This window comes from Mesoplodon densirostris, chromosome 5 (genome assembly GCF_025265405.1).
Source record: "Mesoplodon densirostris isolate mMesDen1 chromosome 5, mMesDen1 primary haplotype, whole genome shotgun sequence".
In the NCBI taxonomy this organism is placed as follows: Eukaryota; Metazoa; Chordata; class Mammalia; order Artiodactyla; family Ziphiidae; genus Mesoplodon; species Mesoplodon densirostris.
Window position 1 is genome coordinate 120,047,550 of NC_082665.1, and position 16,508 is coordinate 120,064,057.

Below are 16,508 nucleotides of genomic sequence, written 5' to 3' on the forward strand. Positions count from 1 at the left end.
TGCAAATCAAAGAACTGAGGCAACCTGGCATGTTAGGTTGGTCCAACTTTGACAAAACCTCCCCTTAGCAGCATCTCCATCCCTCATGCTTTGTTTGCACTGGGCTTGACTGGAAGTTACCATGATTTGGATTTCAGTGTTGAGGATGAGGAAAACAATCAACCAAAACATCAGTTGAACAACAGAATGATCATGACCTAGAACCCCCTTGGATTCCTCTTCGAGACAATAGTTCTTTTCGGGATCTGCTGCTTCCAAAGACAGAGCCATTACCCTTCATCAACAGGACGAGATACCAGGCAGATTTCCGCTTTGAGTATTTTACACCCACCCCTGTAACTGCCCAGAATGAAGTCAGACCTCCAGGGTTGGGGGAGGGGACCCCTCCCCGACACAGATGGAATCTGCATCACCTCGGATTCATACGGCATAAGAGATAACAAGGGAGAGAGAGTGTTACTACCCCTGACACACACACAGAACGAAATCACGTGTTTTACACATGGCTCTTCCAAGTGAGAAAGAAGTCCTACCATCTCGTCCTGCGTGGGATCGTTGTCAAAGATCTTCATAGGCGGAGGGAGGGGTGTGTGTGACTCTTCATCTGGCTCATCTTCACCCCAACCTTTCTTGCTCTTCTAGAACAAAAGAGCAGCATTAGTCACTGTTTCCTATAGTTAAAGATGCCTATTGGTTCAGGACTTGGGATTTTTAGAAAAGAAACATATAAGATACCCTCCTCTCTCAACACACTCCTATTTTTTTCAGTTTCAGGGTCCTCCTGTGTGGAATGGGCACACCTGCTTATCTCAAAAGGACAATGAGGTCCAAATGATGGAAAACACACACACACACACACACACACACACACACGAAAAACATCTACTTTATCGATTTGCCAGGAAGAGCGAAAGTTGAGAGAGTGGTTGGAGAGAAACTAACTTTTAAGTTTATGAAGGACTCAAACCACAATCTAAATATCACCAGGCTCTACTGCCATTCAGAGGGAGAAAAGGCAGACAGCATAAAACTACAAAGAGAGTCTGGTTTCACATCAGGAAGAATTTCTTAGCCATGTCAGTGACTAGAGTAGGTTCGTTTGCCAGATAAAAGAATTATCTCATTCCCCAACCAAATACCCACTATATTTTGATCACAGAATCCCAGTTTTGGAAGGGATATAAGAGGTCGTTGCCCAGTCTGACCTCTCAGCCAACACTGGTCTCTCCAACTGTTAGGTGAGGTCATACAGTCTCCCAAACCTTTTCAGTATGGGTGTTCATTTGTCTTCATGAAGCCCCATTTCATCACTGGTTGAGCCTCCATTAAAGGCTGCAACCTTGGCTACTGTAAACCTTCACCTGTTAATCATAATTCTCCCTTCTGGAGCAACCAGGAGTTGTCTACTCCATTTTATAAATGCCACTGCTCAACATACTCGAAGACAGCCATAATCTCCCAAGATAGTCTTCTGTTTTCTAGGCCTAGCAGGTTTAATGCGGTCTTTAGTAGAGGCTGGGGACTTGGTGACCAGCTGGCTCCCCATGGGCCCAGACACGCACCTCCAAATCTGGCAAAATGGTGTCTGTCTGCTGGATAATCTAGGTGCCAGTCTCTAAACCAGTCACAAATCAAACTGGCAATGTCTTTTTTTTTTTTCCCTAGTGTTTTAAATTTTTTTTTTAATTGAACTAAACAGATTCATAGACACAGAGAACAGACTTGTGGTTGCCAAGGGGAGGAGGGGAGAGAGAAGGATGGACTGGGAGTTTGGGGTTGGTAGATACAAACTATTACATTTAGAATGGATAAACAACAAGGTCCTACTGTATAGCACAGGGAACTATATTCAGACTGGCAATGTCTTGAGAATACAAAGATCACCTAGGCCCAAGAAGACCAACTACTGGGAACTAGAGTCTGGCTAGTTTATAAACCCCGGGGAAGGATGCCTCTCGAGGCTCCAGGAAGGAGGTACATCAGAAACCCCTCCCGATGGAAGGCTCCGGGGCTTCGAGTAAGTACCTCATCAGCGCTGTCTCCCTGAGGGGTCGTCTCATCCCCAGGCTTGGGAGATCCCAGGTCGAAGCTCTTCCGACCATCTCGTACTTTCTTCTGCTTCTTGATGTTTCCGTCTGCCTTCCCGCTGTTGAGCCGCCGCACGGGACTCGTCAGCCACTTCTTCAGGGTGTTGGTGGAGCGCTTGGGCCCAGGGGAACTGTGGATGGAGTTCAGGGAGGGCTGGGCCTGCAGGTTGGCCACCGACTCGGACTTGCCTCCGTTCTCACTTGAATGAGAGTACGCATCTGAGGAAAAAGAATAGACAGACATGGCCGTGTCAGGGGCAGTTAAGGCAGGCTGCCAGCCTGGGAGAAAGACAGCTCCAACCCCAGGAAACTAGGGCATCAGGCAGAATGTCAAGGCCAGCTGCAGAGCCTGGTCAAGGAAACCCTGTCTCGAGGGTAATAGCTGACACTCACTCAATCCACAGGTGCTGTGGATACAGGAGTAGACAGAAGACAAAGACTCCTGCAAAAACAAGATTCTAAGCAAGAACCATCAACCAATAACAATGTCATAGAGCACCTATGAGTATTATAAAGTTGTATAAGACACAGATTTTATTTTCATAGATGCCTTATCTAGCTACACACACACACACACACACACACACACACACACATACACGCAAAGAGGGAAAGAGAAGAGCCAAAGAGCAAGACAGAGCACACAAAATAAAGATAAATGCACAAAGCCGTATGTGGTTAATTGCCAAAGGGCTGGCGTGGACTCTAGACCATAAGGAAGCAGAGCTGAGAGGAGGGACTGGTCTGAAAAGCTTTAACGGAAGAGATGTGTCTGAGTAGAAGGGAAGGGAGAAGGAATTCCAAAAGCGGGAGATGGCAGGAACAAAAGCACAGAGGCAGGAAAATGGAAAAACAAGTTAACACAGCCCTTAAGCAGACGCTTTCAATGAAATAAAGATGAACAGAGCAGGAGAAACTGGACAGAAAGAAGAGTGAAAACATTTAACAGTAAACTAGAGGAGTATGAACTTTACTGTGAGACGCTAATGGGAAAGGGGGCAAAAAGGGCTTTTGTTTGCTTGTTTGTTTTTTAATTAATCTGGTAACTATAGACAACATAGCCCTGGGAAGAGGGATTGGAATCCAGAAGCCCACACTAGGAGGACACGGGGAGGACAAAGGAATGAATGTGAGGCATTTCAAAGCAAGAAGTGATACAGTTAGTATCTGGATGACACATCACAGGTGAGTTGTCTCTCTTATGCTGCTTCTTCTCATTGCCAAAGACGTCTTGGGAGAATACTTGACCAGCTTCACCTCAACCCCTGATGGGCCCTCTGGCCCTGGTACCAGTTTGCATACTGGTAGTTAAACCAAACACATGACTAGGTATTTATAAAAAGTACTGCCGTGGCTTTTTACACCCACTTGTCTCAAAGACGAATCATCTTTTCCTATACAATAATGACTTTATCCTAGGCCGAGACTAGAGGTCTAACCGGGCCTTGGAGGCCCGACGGCCTAGACCTGTCCAATACATTAGAAACCAAATCTTAAAATAAAGAGAATAAATATTTTTGCCAGTAAAGAGCTGCCTCCAGCTTCTATAACCGGCTGATCTCACAGGCACCAAGCTCAGGCTCCTGACCCTGTGGGAACTTTCTTAGATATGGTTAGAGTTCTGTGCATACTTTAGAAAACAAGAACAGAATATCTGCATGGAGAAGCATTAAAAATTGAGCTTCTAAAGCCCCCTGGTATGAAGGATAACTCTTAGGGTTGCTCAGCTCAGGGAATATTTAGGGATCGACTGACTTGGTTAACATCCCTTTAAGGACAAAGCTGTAATCTTATCTCAGAGAATTCTGTGCTGGCTGTGGTCTTGGGTGTGTTGACATTATTTCTGAAGTGTTTGGTATGGGTCAAACTCCTGTTCTCAGGAGCCTGGGTGATAAACATCTCAGCAGCACCACTGCAGCACTAGTAGAGGGACCTGGGCCTCTTATCTCTCTGCTGATAAACCGCAGAGGCTTTTCATTCACCAGGCCCCTCTGATACCACAAGTCTCTGTTAAATCCAAGTCTTCAAAACTTAGATATATCAGCATATGTTGTGTCAGCAGAGCTAGAGGCCCAGCCACATTAACTGTGCCTTGTGTTACTAAGCAAGACGGATGACTGCCTAAGTTTTCTGTTCCACGACAAACCACAGCCTGGCTTTGAGATTCACGAATGCAAATTTTGACTGACCATTCTGCTCCTCTCTCTATCATCTGATCCTGCTTTGGTGCATTCTGTACAAATTAATGGCAAGTGTACAGATTATAAAGTACAAATTAAAAATCAAGAGTATTCTCAATTTTGTTTCAAGTTTATTCTGTGTAAACCATCAGGGCCATTCAACCACAGCCCACATAAAAGAGAACTGAAGAGTTGGAAGCAATCTCTAACTTGTCATCTAGTTAGGGTCCCGTATTGAGACAGGACTATTTCTAAATCACTTTGAATCCATGGTTACAAAAAGATGTGGCATCATTTAGTCTAGAAAATGTGTACTTAGTTTATTGCTACTTCAAAGAATAATTGCCATGTGATGCTCATCCCATCTTTGGAAGATGGCTGCAATGAGCTGTTTGAGAATTTATTCTAGTACCTTTCTGGGCACAACAGTTAACTGACTGATTTGTAACAACTACAACAGTAATACTGTTATCTCATCAAATCTTTCCAAGCTGAGACAGGTACTAAGTATGAGTATCATCTTAGGAAACAGAGTGTTCCAGGAAACCGAGGGTCATCATTAGTGTGGCAGAGAGGCAAAATTTAAACCCAGACCTGACTCCACTGCACATATATTTAATCTTATTCCCACATCTGTGTCTACTCCATGAATTCTGTTAGCCTCTATAATTATTGTAAAAAAGAACATCAAGTTGTTAGTCTATGTGACATTTCATATAGACATTTATATATAATTTATATGTTATTAAATTTCAAAGCTGAAAACAATCTCAGTCTCACTAATTTTACAGATAAGGCAATGAAAGCTTGTATATGGGAAATCCATGGTCACAGATTAGTTAGTCATAAAGCTAGGACCAGAATCCAGGCACCTCTACATCTCTCCAGGGTTCCGAACCAATGCTTCCTCTTCAGCCCTGAGGCATTAAAAACTGCCCATAAGATTGGTATCTGGTTTTACGTCGCTGGGAAGACAAATGTGTCCTTGGACACTGCAGGAATAAAGTTCCCTGGTATGTCCAACTTGCTTCTTAGATCATAAAAAATAATATTCTGAGGCTGATTTTACTATGAGATATTTTTATTTTTTTCATTTTGTTTTGGCTGCACCACTCAGCATGTGGGATCTTAGTTCCCAAGCCAGGGATCGAACCCTCACCCTCTGCAGTGGAAGCATGGAGTCTTAACGACTGGACTGCTGGGGAAGTCCCACTATGAGATATTTTTTAAATAGAAAAAAATATAGAAAAAATTTAATATCCAAATACCCACAACCTAGATATAAGTGTAGACATTTTTGCCATATTTGCTTCAGTTTTTTAAAAATCTTTCTTTTAACTGAACTATAGTTGATTTACAAAGTTGTATTGGTTTCAGATGTACAGCAAAGTGATTCAGTTATACATACATATGTGTGTATATTTACATATATATATATTCTTTTTCAGATTCTTTGCCATTATAGGTTATTATAAGATATTGAATATAGTTCCCCGTGCTACACAGGTCCTTGTTTATCTAATTGATATACAGTAGAGTGTATATGTTAATCCCAAACTCCCAATTTATCCTCCCCCATCACTTTCCCCTTTCGTAATCATAAGTTTGTTTTCTATGTCTGTGAGTCTGTTTCTGTTTTGTAAATAAGTTCATTTGTATCATATTTTTTTAGATTCCACATATAAGTGATATCCTATGATACTTGTCTTTCTCTGTCTGACTTACTTCACTTAATATGATAATCTCTAGGTCCATCCATGTTGCTGCAAATGGCACTGTCATTCTTTTTTATGGCTGAGTAATATTCCATTGTGTGTGTGCACACGCACACACACACACACACACACACACACACACACACACTCCACATCTTCTTTATCCATTCATCTGTCAATGGATATTTAGGTTGCTTCCATGTCTTGGCTATTGTAAATAGTGCTGCTATGAACACTGGGGTGCATGTATCTTTTCAAATTAGAGTTTTCTCTGGATATCTGCCCAGGAGAGAGATCACTGGATCATATGATAATTCTATTTTTAGTTTTTAAAGGGATCTCCATATTGTTCTCCATAGTGGCTGCACTAATGTACATTCGCACCAACAGTGTAGGAGGGTTCCTTTTTCTCCACATCTTCTGCAGAATTAGTTATTTGTAGACTTTTTCATGATGGCCATTCTGACCAGTGTGAGGTGATACCTCACTGTAGTTTTAATTTGCCTTTCTCTAATGATTAGCAATATTGAACACCTTTTCACGTGCCTGTTGTCCAACTGTATGTCTTTGGAGAAATGTCTATTTAGGTCTTCTCGCCATTTTTTGACTGGGTTGTTTGGTTTTTTGATATTAAACTGTATAAGCTATTTGTATATTTTGGAAATTAATCCCTTGTTGGTAGCATCGTTCACAGTATTTTCTCCCAGTCCGTGGTTGTCCTTTAACTTTGTTTATGATTTCCTTTGCTGTGCAAAAGCTTTTACATTTAATTAGGTTCCATTTGTTTATTTTTGCTTTTGTTTCTGTTATTCTAGGGGAGAGATCCAAAAAAATATTGCTGTGATTTATGTCAAAGAGTATTCTGCGCCTATGTTTTTCTCTAGGAGTTTTATGGTATCCAGTCTTATGTTTAGGTCTTTAATCCATTTTGAGTTTATTTTTGTACACGGTGTTAGAGAATGTTCTAATTTTGTTCTTTTACATGTAGCTGTCCAGTTTTTCCAGCACCACTTATTGAAGAGACTGTCTTTTTCCATTGTATATTCTTGCCTTTGATGTAGATTAATTGACCATAAGTGCATGGGTTTATTTATGGGCTTTCTATCCTGTTCCAGAAAAGGCTCTTGATAAAATTCAACATCCCTTTATGATAAAACTCTCTCCAGAAAGTGGGCATAGAGGGAACATACCTCAACATAATAAAGGCCATATATGACAAACCCACAGCCAACAACATACTCAACAGTAAAAAGCTGAAAGCATTTCCTCTAAGATCAGGAACAAGATAAGGATGCCCATTTTCACCACTTTTATTCAACATAGTTTTGGACGTGCTAGCCACAGCAATCGAGAAGAAAAAGAAATAAAAGGAATCCAAATTGGAAATGACATGATGCTTATATATAGACAATGGTAAAGACACTACCAGAAAACTGCTAGAGCTCATCAATGAATTCAGTAAAGTTGTAGGATACGAAATTAATATACAGAAATCTGTTGCATTTCTATACACTAATAGCGAAATATCAGAAAGAGAAATTAAGGAAACAATTCCATTTATCATTGCATCAAAAAGAATAAAATAAATGCCTAGCAATCAACCTACCTAAGGAGGCAAAAGACCTGTACTCTGAAAATTATAAGACCCTGATGAAAGAAACTGAAGACAACACAAACAGATGGAAAGATATACCGTGTTTTTGGATTGGAAGAATCAATATTGTTAAAATGACCATACTATCCAAGGCAATCTACAGATTCAATGCAATCCATACCAACGGCATTTTTCATAGAACTAGAACAAAAACATTTTTAATTTGAACGGAAACACAAAAGACTCCAAATAGCCAAAACAATCTGGAGAAAGAAGAATGAAGCTGGAAGAATCACACTCCCAGACTTCAGACTATACTACAAAGCTACAGTATCAAACACAGTATAGTAAATGCTTACTCTCTTTTCTGTACTTATCTCCCTGTGGACTGGAAACATAGCTCACAAACCTTCACCATCTGTATATCGCACATTGAGCAGCACAGCTCTCAACTCTAAAGCATGTGTTTCAAGTGGAACTGCTGGGTTTTAGTGAATACACATCACCAGCTTCACTAGGTACTGCCAAATTGCTCTCTGATTTACTCCCACCAACCGTGTGCAAAAGTTCTCATCTTCCTGTATTCTCCTAGGTGTTTCAATATGCACCATTAGTACATAATTTTCCACTGGAAAAATTAAATGTGCTCTCCCTAACCCAAAACACCTTCTTCAAAGAATGAAGTTGAGATGAAATAGAATGTTTCAAGGAGAAGAAATAAAAAGGTAATATCCAGTGCCTCTAGACAAATAGGAAATGCATCCTATAGTTGATTTCTCAGCCACAAACTGGAAAAATAGGAAGCTTGGCAGGGTAATCCATGAGGCTGGAGGTCCAACTTCACAGACTCTGAATTGCATGAGTTGAATGAATTCCCTTGATTGGTCATGGGAATATGAAGATACTAATGCAATCAAGAAAATCTAAATAAATAAGCCAACAAACAACAAACTCTTATCCACCAGCAGACTTCCATACTATTTTTTTTTTTTTTTTTTTTTTTTTTTGCGGTATGCCGGCCTCTCACCATTGTGGCCTCTCCCGTTGTGGAGCACAGGCTCCGGACGTGCAGGCTCAGTGGCCATGGCTCAAGGGCCCAGCCGCTCCACGGCATGTGGGATATTCCCGGACCAGGGCACGAACCCATGTCCCTGCATTGGCAGGCGGACTCTCAACCACTGAGCCACCAGGGAAGCCCACCCCATACTATTTTTAATCCATACTTCCTTCAATTCCCAAGCCACCTCTCTAAACTGCCCAATTTCTTCCTTAATACCTAAGAATAGAAGACGTGATGCATGGTCAAAGAACACATTCCAAAGCTTTACCAATGACTAGAGAATTCTTGACACCAACACTCATCTTTTAATGATATTTTGTTCAAGTTGATTAAAAGAGAAAACTCTGTTGGTATAATTTTCCTGCCCTGATTATATGATTCAAGAATAATCTACTGGTGCCTACTCTATGGATTGCAACAGAGAGATGGCAGCACTGGACAGAAACTCAGGCCTCTGTTTCTTCATCTACAAAATGGACAGATTAGACAGAGCGCATTCAAAGCCTTGCTCTACCACTGGCTAGCTCTGTGACTCTGGGCCAATTACTTGATCTCTGTGTATCTTGGTTTTCTCATCAGTAAATGAAGATAACATTAGTATCTATCCTATAGGGTTGTTATTAGGATTAAGGAGTTAATATTTGTGAAGTGCTTATAACAGTGTCTAATTCCACTGGAAGTACCATCTAAGTTAAATAAAAATCAATAAAACCATAACTATCTCCCCTAGTTCCATGTCTGTGATTCTATTCTCTATCTTCCTTCACTCCCTCTGTATGTTCCTCTAAAGGCTAGACTGGATAATGTAAGCCATTTTTAGCCTCAAAGTACCTCATGAAAACAAAGAAAAACTTCAGGCTACCAGGTGCCATTCTGTGTTACTCTCCCTCCCCACTTCAAATAACCACTCCTACGATCAATGCCTGAAATCTCATTGGAGATTAAGGTAGTCACATCCTTGGGCTACCATGTCATTGTTGTCCACCCTCCCACCATTAAGAAGTTTAGGCAGCACAGGTTATTCCCTGGAGATGACATGTGTCTCTTTATCTACAGGGTATCTATCCCTCAGAATGCAAGCTTCTGATGGGCTTGATGACCAAGCAACTAAACAGCTGTTGATATTAGGGTCTCAGATACCATCATGGGGTTAGAATAAACATGTCAATGTTATTGGCCTAAGACTTGGGACAAAGGTTCCATAATTTTAGGTAATTTAATCACAGCAGCACATTTCTAAGCAGCACAGGAGATGAGAGCTGTCTGCTTGACATAAAGGTGAAAATTGGAATAAAGCCCATGAGAGTTTACACACTGAGCACATCCTAATAAGTCCATTGTCTATGTCAAACATTCTTTTAGTTGGCAAGCCCTTCATTAGTAATCAAAAAATAAGATATTTGTGTACCACATGCATAGTAACTGAATATACTAGAAATTTTTTTCCTTCCACAGTGGCATATTGTTTATGAAAACTTTCTTTTTTTTGAAATGTATTTTTAAATTAAACATACTGCTTTTACAAGAATCTACAATTTGTATTTTGGTGAGGAATTCCTGAAACCTCTTCATGATGTGCATGAATATACTAGAAAAATTTTTTCCTTCCACAGTGGCATGCTGTTTATGAAAACTTTCTTTTTTTTGAAATGTATTTTTTAATTAAACATACTGCTTCTATAATAACCTACAATTTTCATTTTGGTGAGGAATTCCTGAAACCTCTTCATGATGTGCATGAATATACTAGAAACTTTGCTCATTTATAAATTCAATTTTCTTTCTAAAATGTTTTGCCTCATATTTCTTTCACTTTTTATGTTACACCTAAAAAAGTCTTCTACCCTTTTTGGTTTCATGTAAATTTTGTAAAACTATTCTGAAAGAATACATTGTGTTCAAGTCACCACAGAATGCAAATTTAGGATATGGCAAATGCCTTATGGCTGCATCCACAGGACTGATATCTATTATTTTTTCTAATCACAAAATATTGGTTCTGCTTTCTTTCCACTGACCTCAAAGTGAGTTGAAAGTAAAGAAGGACCACATGTCCTAGACAAAAAGAGAAAACAGTTCTATTAGTTGTATGGGTTTAATAGCCCCAAAGACCAGGAGTGGTGTCTTTACAAGTGCTAGGCTGGGACCCCGTAGCGTTCACATATGTACAGGTGGCATCCAAGGTTTTGGTGGATTATGAGTACCCCAGATGCATAACTCACTAAGCTGGTCCACCATTTTCTACACTGACTTCAAAGGTACAACTCAAGAAGGAAAACTCATTTCAATCTGTTCTTCTGGAGTTCAGTGATGGTATTCAATCACACCCCAAGGGCATGTCTTCCACATACTGTATTATGTAACTGCTAAAAGATAGGGGGTCTAGCTGTTCTTTATTAGTCATACCTCATCATCCACCATCTAGCTGGACAATAGGTCTATAAAATCTCCCTGGTATTCATCATAATATTGTATTGGAAGCTTTGACTCCAGTAGCTGATATCAGAAGAAATCACAAAAATTCCTAACATCACTAGATATTTACAGAAACGTCCTTTAAACTCCTTTTGTCTTGCTTTAGCTCCAATGATACAAGAATCATTGTAAACTCATCCTTATTTCTCTCCATGGCTTGAGCTATATAAGGTAAATGCATTTCAATACATCTGTCTGAATAGATTATATACCCAAACATTCTTGTTTCCTTTGGCTTTCTATAAATAATTTACTTAATATAAAAATCATAGAAGTATCACACATACATTTTTTTCACACTGGAAACTGCACATCTAGAGAAGGGTGTATGATGGGAAAGTCAGGGTGAAAATTCTCTGGGTAATAAATCCATAAATTCAATTGTTTGTAAGCATGGAGAGCACAAAACCTACAGTAAGTATTAGTACATCTTTCATGATGTAGGAGAAGGGCCCTGGCAGGCCTTTTAGCAGAATGCTTAGCAAAGCCAATCTCCTGGTTGCACTTTCAGCTGAGGTCCTGAGGCTATGTACCACCAGGTCCTGGCATGGCTAGCTTCCCTGAAAACCACTTGGTTGCCCATCTTGGTGTCTGGGCTACTTGGTGCCAGAAGAAGGGTGCTATGGTGACAGCAATATGACATGGGGGAGGGGGAGAATCAGCCTGGTGCAGAAACACTGTCTCTTAACGCTAGGAAACTTGTTGCCCTTGCGATTGCTCCTACCACAATGTTAGACTAAAGCTGGCAAACATCTTGCCTCAGGATATTCCTTCCCCCATCCCTTAGCCAGATTCAAGTCTCAAATGCATAGTGCAAGCCCCTGCCTCCTGCTTACTAGGCCATAGCTTTTACACACTTAGTTCAGGAATTTCTTCTCCAATGAGTCCTTTGCCAACTCACCATTTTTTTTTTAATAGATCTTTATTGGAGTATAATTGCTTCACAATACCGTGTTAGTTTCTGTTGCACAACAAAGCGAATCAGCCGTATGCATACATGTATCCCCATATCCCCTCGCTCTTGTGCTTCCCTCCCACCCTCCCTATCCCACCCCTCTAGGTCATCGCAAAGCACCGAGCTGATATCCCTGTGCTATGCTGCTTCCCACCAGCCAACTATTTTACATCCGGTAGTGTATATATGTTGATGTTACTCTCACTTCGCCCCAGCTTTGCCCTCCCACCCCATGTCGTCAAGTCCATTTCTCTACGCCTACTTCTTTATTCCTGCCCTGCAACTAGGTTCACTCTACTCAGGTTTTATGGGGGTTTTATACATTTTTTAACATCTAAATCTCTATGATTTATAATGTCTGTGTTGATTTTTCCCATTAAACTAAGAACACAAAATGAAGGACCACTCTGAGTCCCAAAAGCACATTGCATTAGGCTCTATCTTACTTTATTCCTACTTATTGGTCCCCTTCTCTTCCCTATACTGCTGTTCCTATCCTGGTAGCATGTGCACAGAAATCTGAACCACACGGACAATTCCAAATCCAGTGGCATCCATATAGGGCAGAAAGCCTTTTCATCTTCAGAGCCCATTGGGACATAAGCTCTTCACATCAAGATCTTTTCCAACAGACAAAACAGTCTCCATGAGGGTGAAAAGTCAGCACCTCTGGCTTTAATCTAAATGAACTCTTCAGAATTCTGTTCTAATCAGTCCAGATCTCCCTTGACTACTTCTGGCTCCTTCAATGTCCTGTCCCCACCCTCCCTGCTTTGACTTCCATCAGGATGCCACTGGATGCAGAGAGTAAAATGAAGTTTCCAACTGCTTGTCCTCAGGTCTCCTTGGCCTCAGCTTCCCGTGTAATCTTCTCTCTGAGCCAGAGACAGAGGGAGGAGCAACCTCAAAGGGCACTGAGTCCGTGCCCTCCCCCCACCCCAGACAAGCACATCCTAAACACGCAAGGCCAGTGCTATGACAGGCTGTCACACTGGATCACGTGATTCACTAGTCCCCCTAGTTGGCTTTAGAAGTTAAGGGCTAAAAATGCTCTCTCTACGTTCCAGGGGTAGATTCTGCAGCTTGACATGTCAGAGCAGGCAAAAGTCAGTGAAAGCAGCTCTGTCGCCCTTCGGAGAGCAAATACTCCAGATACCATTTCCATCGATATGCCTGTTTCATTCTCTCAGACTTGTCCACAGCCTCTGGAGAGGAAATGCACATTGTTTCCTAAACTGTGGAGTAGGGAACTCTCCTAAAAGGCTTCTGAACTGTTCAAAACATCACCACCAGAAGAGTGTGGTAGAACTTCCCAAACTGAGACTGAAGAAAGGACACGTCATATTAGTATAAAACCTAAATACAGAATTTTTATTTAAGTAATGGGCTTGTAATAGGGCTACAAGACTCAGTGGATCAGTAGGAATTGAGGTCACTGGGGATCTGTTTTCTTCTATAAAGATATCATGAGCACAAGGAGGTCTTCTAATCATGACACATGGTAACTGTCAAGTCCCAAGGCTGGGAAAGGTGCCTTCTTCTGGCCTCCCCTCATATGCCATCCTCCCAAGCGCATGCCTGGCAGGGAAGTCAAATTTCCATGGTAAAATAGGGCCACTCCTGAGTCCATGATGTATCCACACTGGAGCTTTCCCCTAGGCCTTCAAATAAGCCCTCAAGTGGGTTAAACGTAAGCTCTCTAAAATAACTTACCCTACTACCTTACATGGTAACATTTTCCACTTTTCAGAATGTGTGAACATAAACAAGTTCAGCTCCAGTAATACCCACAAAGCCTCAAAATAACATTATACAAGTTACCGTATATAATTGAAGACTCTCTCAGAGAATGACCAAGACTATCTTTCAGTTTTTCTGTCCTGCAAGCTAATTCTTCATTCACAAAGATTTCTGCAAGAATATTTCTCTTTCCATTCCTGCTGTCAGTGCCCTAATTCAGAGCTTTTAAATCCACTTGCTTTAACTATGTAAAAACCTCCAAATTGGTTTCTCTGCAGCTAGTCTTTTTCTCTTATCCATTCGACATCTCTCTGCTACCAGAACAATTCTATCGCTTTGGGCAAGTCCCTGTTCAAAACTTGATTAACAAAGTCTAACTTGTCAGCCTGCCATTTAAGGTACTCCGTGGTCAGGCCTGAGCTCACCTTTCCAGCTCTCTGAGCTTCCACTCTTTGATAATCCAAGGTTCTCAAACTGTGGTCCCCAGACCAGCAATGTGACCATCATCTGGGCCCTTGTTAGAAATGCATATTCTTGGGTCCCACTCCAGAGGTACCGGATGAGAAACTATGGGGGTGGCCCAGCACTGTGTTCTAACGAGCCCTCCAAGTGAATCTGATGTATGTTAAAGTTTGGAAACAACTATTCTATTTGAACCACGTGCTTTAGGCTAATTATTCAATTCACTGCACCACCCACGCTGCATTTCTCATTGCTCAAACCATTCTGCAGCCTCTCGGCTTATCTAAAGCCTACCTAGGACTTCTCAGATGACTAAGCCCAGCATGTTCTCCTATTTCTCTGGGAGTACCTCTCGTACCATTCATTTGGCACTGATAAATGCTTGTTTATGTACCTTACCTCCCTAACTCTAAGGAAAGTCCTTGAGGACAGAGATGTCCTCCATCTTTGTATCCCCAGCACAAACTCTTCAGTCATAGAGGAGCTCATTAAATGGCTGGTGATGAATAGCTAAGGACAAAGCAAGAGAAATCATTGGAGTCTGACTATTTTTAGGCCCAGAGACCTCTAAGAAAAAGTCAATGTCGCTGAGGCGTTCATCTCTAAAACTTAGTAATGTGAATATCAATATAGGCTCGTGCTTCCTGTTCCTTAAGATGTTGAAGGTGTCGCCCAGTCAATTAAGATGGGTTAAAGAAGTTACCTGTTCTTTTCTGCAGGACTTCTAGGAACCTTTAATATGCTAATTAACATGCTCATGTAGATGATGACTCTCCAAAGGGAGCATTTACCAAATTCTGTTAATATGCTGTAGAAAGCAGTGTGGCTAGCTAGCATCACTCTTGGCTATTTTTCCATCTCAGTCTGGAATACAAAAGGTGAATCGACTCCTGAGGATGGTATACTGACAGCAGGGTTGACAGTCAAACTCAACCTCTTATGAACACCAAAGTAGGAGATGAGTTTATAGTCCAGGCCAGTTATTTTTGGCTATGTGCTATCACATCAGAGTCTACCCAGGAGCCAGTGGGAAGCCTGACCTGGATTCAACTTATAATGTGCCCTTCAGTAGTAACCTTAACCAAAGGTAACCATGCCAGGCTTAATTATAGAGGTGGAGGGAAAGAGTTAAGCAGGGTGCCACAGGAACATTTAAGCCTGTAATTAAGTGCTACTTAACTGAAAATGTCACAATGGAAATTCTCCTAGAGAACCTGAGGGAAGAAGAAAGAGGAGGAAACTGCATATCTGGAGAAAGAAACAGGTGATCAGTGATTGGGTCTTCAGGGTCCTCTTTTGGGAAACTACATTTTTTTGTGTGGGGGGTAGGAAAGAAAGTGTTAAGATTTAGGGTCTCCAGGACTTCAGGCAGCTTGAGACCCTGCAGTCTTAGCCTGGTCCTGCCTCTCCTAAGGACCTGGGCCAAGTGAGTTTGCCGCTAGGGCCTTGCTGCCTGGCTTGGGAAAAGCAGCAGGCAAACATGACTGTGTTCAATCTGGGCCTCCCAACCAAGCCCAGGCTCTCCTTCTACATTCCCCCTGTGTTCTTCATTCAGCAGCCCCCTCATGGTCCTCTCTGGCCTCTCTGGACCCAGAGCACAGATGTACACTCAGGGTACACTAAGGGAATTCATCCCCAGGTTGATGGGGATAGGAAAAAGCACTGTCTGGGTTCTTCCTGTCCCCATCAACCTGGGGATGAGTTCATGAGTATGATCCCGTTGGCATCATTTCTTATAAATTTTTTATTTTGACATAATTTCAGATTTAGAGAAAAGTGCCCAGATTCGTACAAAGAATTCTTACATCTCCTTCACTGAGATTTCCCAACGATTAACACTTTACCACTTGCTTTTTCTTTTCTTTCTATTTCTGAACGGTCTGAGAATAAGTTACAGAGAAGATTCCCCTATATCTCTATATACTTCAGTGTATGGCCCTTAAAAACAAGGGCGTTCTCTTACATAACCACGGTATAATTAGCAAAATCAGGAACTTAACACTGATCCTCTACTTTGTTCAAATGTTGCCAATCATTCCTATAACGTCCCTTATAGAAAAAGGTCTTATCTTTCATGACTTGGACATCTTTTATGAGTACAGGGTAGCTATTGTGTAGAATATTCTCTCAATTTGGGTTTGCTGGACGTTTATTTATTTATTTATTTTTAATTTATTTTGGCTGCGTGGGGTCTTCATTGCTGCACACGGACCTTCTTCAGTTGCGGCGAGCAGGGGCTA

At 41.3% G+C, this 16,508-nt stretch overlaps 1 protein-coding gene and 1 pseudogene across 3 annotated transcripts in view; both read right to left on the reverse strand.

Annotated features, from left to right (window-relative positions):
• Window positions 1-16,508, reverse strand: part of LOC132490794 (kalirin-like) — a 110,222-nt gene that overhangs the window by 67,847 nt on the left and 25,867 nt on the right. For 2 of the 3 annotated variants that reach the window (XM_060099428.1, XM_060099429.1), the window contains exons 2-3: window positions 2,026-2,306; window positions 534-638 (exon numbers count right to left, since the gene is read on the reverse strand). In XM_060099428.1, the coding sequence (XP_059955411.1) occupies window positions 534-638; window positions 2,026-2,306 (386 nt within the window). The remainder of the gene's footprint in view (window positions 1-533; window positions 639-2,025; window positions 2,307-16,508) is intronic. The other variant, XM_060099430.1, reaches the window with a different exon arrangement.
• Window positions 10,772-11,331, reverse strand: LOC132491039 (protein MEMO1-like; annotated as a pseudogene).